This window comes from Daucus carota, chromosome 2 (genome assembly GCF_001625215.2).
Source record: "Daucus carota subsp. sativus chromosome 2, DH1 v3.0, whole genome shotgun sequence".
NCBI classification, from domain to species: Eukaryota; Viridiplantae; Streptophyta; class Magnoliopsida; order Apiales; family Apiaceae; genus Daucus; species Daucus carota.
Genome location: NC_030382.2, coordinates 35,381,393 through 35,384,845, shown reverse-complemented (window position 1 = coordinate 35,384,845; position 3,453 = coordinate 35,381,393). Strand labels below are relative to the sequence as shown.

General features: G+C 39.0%; 1 protein-coding gene across 1 annotated transcript; it reads left to right on the top strand.

The window, feature by feature from the left end:
* The first annotated feature begins 535 nt into the window (after positions 1-535).
* Positions 536-3,131, top strand: LOC108206356 (laccase-4). Its single transcript, XM_017376629.2, has 6 exons — positions 536-690; positions 953-1,104; positions 1,189-1,433; positions 1,542-1,670; positions 1,767-2,687; positions 2,828-3,131. Exons 1-6 carry the CDS (start codon positions 601-603, stop codon positions 2,956-2,958), a joined length of 1,668 nt encoding a protein of 555 aa, XP_017232118.1. The 5' UTR covers positions 536-600; the 3' UTR covers positions 2,959-3,131.
* The last annotated feature ends 322 nt before the right edge of the window (positions 3,132-3,453 follow it).

Genomic DNA, 3,453 nt, shown 5'->3' with positions numbered 1-3,453 from the left:
TCATCTTTCAAATATCAGTCCGGACTAGAGTCTAAAGCTTGAATTTCTTCGGCTACTAATGAAAAAACATTACTACTAATTAATCGACTATTTTATCCACGAAGATTCGCCCTCGTTCAACAATGTTGGTCCCTCTTCAGTCGTAGGAATATCCTAATTTGTATTTTGTTGTTTGGTCGGATATAGCTAGGATTAGTTGTAATAAGAGCACTAGTACTATGTGGTGATGTAGAGTTGCAGACCAACAATATGAAGCAGTTAGTTATGTATCTAGAACAACCTTAGCTTAAAAGTACTTCATTATACATGTGTGGATATATTTCATAGTATTATATTAACAAACTTTGTGTAGATCACAAGAAATGAAAATAAACACACACATATAATTTACACCTAATGCATGAGTTAGAAGAATCAAATGTATGCATTAAGTCTGGATCTTCCTTGAGAATAATGTTGCCCCCACCTAACTACTAAAATAACAACTTAGCAACTTAGCAGCTACATTTTTGTGCTATATAAGTTGGAGTTCCTGGTCTGGACTAAGTACAACAGAGCCATCTCAGGAGTTTTCTGCAGAGAAACGACGCGATCAGAGAGATGGCGGTAGCATGGATTCGAGTTCTGTTTATGGTGGTTTGCTTGTTTCCTGTGTTGGTTCAGTGCAGGATTCGGCATTACAAGTTCAATGTGAGTTTTCATCTTGTATAGATTTAGAGCCTGTTTGTCTGAGCTTAAAGCCCGGACTTTAAGCCATTTTCGACTTTAAGATGAAAAACGTCTGCTTGTGTAATAAGCTAGAAGTCGGCTGAAAGTCATTAATAAGTCAAAATTACCCAAACAGATATTTTAAGCTCCCAGCTTATCACATAAGTCAGCCAAAGCCAAACGGGCTCTTAGCAATATGTCAGAAATATGCTATGTTCTAAAGTGATGTTTGTGATTTTGGCAGGTGGTGATGAATAATACAACCAAGCTGTGCTCAAGCAAGCCCATAGTGACAGTAAATGGCCTTTTTCCTGGCCCAACTGTATCAGCAAGAGAAGGTGACAGAGTTCTTATCAAGGTGGTAAATCATGTCAAGTACAATCTCAGCATCCACTGGTATATTTCTTTTCTCTAGGTTTTCATGCACTAGTTGTGAGGATTACCACTGCATTAAATTTCTCCTTTTTTCGTGTTTTTTAGGCATGGCATTCGTCAGATTCGGACTGGTTGGGCTGATGGTCCAGCATATATAACACAGTGCCCAATACAACCAGGCCAGAGTTATGTATACAATTTCACTGTAACAGGGCAAAGGGGCACCCTCTGGTGGCATGCACATATTCTATGGCTTAGGGCCACTGTCCATGGGGCTATAGTCATCTTACCTAAACCTGGAGTGCCTTACCCTTTTCCAGCACCAGATAAAGAAGTTGTGGTTCTATTAGGTGAAAAATTATGTACTAAATTTTACTATGCCTCTAACGAGACTTGGACCATCGACCTCTTATTATCAAGCCGGGCAGATACTGACAATGTTTTTCTCATCTTCGTAGGAGAATGGTGGAAATCTGATGTTGAGGCTGTGATTAAGGAAGCTACCAAATCAGGCTTAGCACCAAATGTCTCTGATGCCCACACTATTAATGGGCATCCGGGGCCTGTCTCAACCTGCTTAACACAAAGTCGGTATTTGTAACTATATTATAAACTGGAAGTTGATTATCCACGTGAGTACTAAATTTCTGATACGGATGATACCATTTTTATTGTTTGTGCAGGAGGATTCAATTTACCAGTAGACACTGGAAAAACCTACATGCTACGAGTCATCAACGCTGCTCTTAATGAAGAACTTTTCTTCAAAATCGCGAACCATAAGCTCACAGTAGTGGAAGTCGATGCTGCCTACGTAAAACCTTTCAAAACAGACACAATACTCATAGCCCCTGGCCAAACCACAAATGTCCTAGTCAAAGCAAATCAAGAAAGTGGCAAATACTTAGTTGCAGTTTCCCCATTCATGGACGCGCCAATATCAGTTGATAATGTAACTGCCACAGCAACCTTGCATTACTCCACCGCGGTACCCTCTAGTGTTACCACAACCTTAACCGCCCCACCACCTCAAAATGCCACTGCATTAGCTACTAAATTCAGTGACTCCCTCCGAAGCCTCAACTCAAAAAAATATCCAGCTCAAGTGCCATCAGAAGTTGATCATTCACTTCTTTTCACAATTGGGCTCGGAGTGAACCCTTGTGCCACATGTGTTAATGGAAGCAGAGTTGTAGCGGATATCAACAATGTGACATTTGTGATGCCGAAAATTAATCTTCTTCAAGCACATTACTTCAAAATCAGTGGAGTTTTTACTGATGACTTTCCTGGGAAGCCAATAATGCCATATAATTATACCGGAACACAGCCTAAAAATTTTGCAACAGTCAAAGCGACCAAACTTTACAGGCTCGCGTATAATTCAACCGTGGAGCTAGTGTTACAAGGTACAGGAATGGTAGTTCCTGAAAATCACCCAATTCATTTACATGGATTTAATTTCTTTGTTGTCGGAAGAGGAGTTGGAAATTTCAAGAAAAAAGACCGCAAGAAGTTTAATCTTGTTGATCCTGTTGAGCGGAACACTGTTGGAGTTCCTTCGGGTGGATGGACTGCTATAAGATTCAGGGCGGACAATCCAGGTACATGATACTCAGTCACATGCTTTCACTGAAACTCGAACTCTCAGCATTTTGTTTAATAGCTAAAAAAATAGCGGTATCCACTAGGCTACAATGCTAGAAATGCGTACTAATTTGTGGAATTTGTGTAATTTTTGCAGGTGTTTGGTTCATGCATTGCCATTTAGAAGTACATACCACATGGGGATTAAAAATGGCATTTGTTGTGGACAATGGGGAAGGCCCCAATGAGTCTATTTTACCACCCCCACCAGATTTTCCCAAGTGTTGAGGCTTTAATTATGATCTTCACTCATAAAAGATGGAGTACTTTGAATGATCTCATTTCATAAATTTGAACCTAGGTGTATTTTTTATATCAAATATGTAAGTAATTCTTGTACATGAAACAAAAGATGCAGAGCATGTTTCAATAAATCGGCCAAAGCTTCTTTCTTTTGAAAATATGATACCAGTGCCCTGCACATCATGTGTGGCAAACAATGCAGTGAAACATTTAGCAAGAAAAAAAACAATGAAGTGAAACACATTGTGTTTGAGATTTCCGTTTACACTTATGTATAGAACTTCAATTCTATTCATGATTTCTCTTGTTTTGAGCTCCACGGGTTATGGGTTATCTCACTTGGTAGCATGAAGTTACACTGTACATAACCCAAGATTTGAAATTCCAGAGTATGTGAGATAGTTTCTCATAAGAAAAGTAATATTTTTATTGATTTATTGCTACTGGCTAGAATTTCACTCTTTCTTCTCTTATTAAATA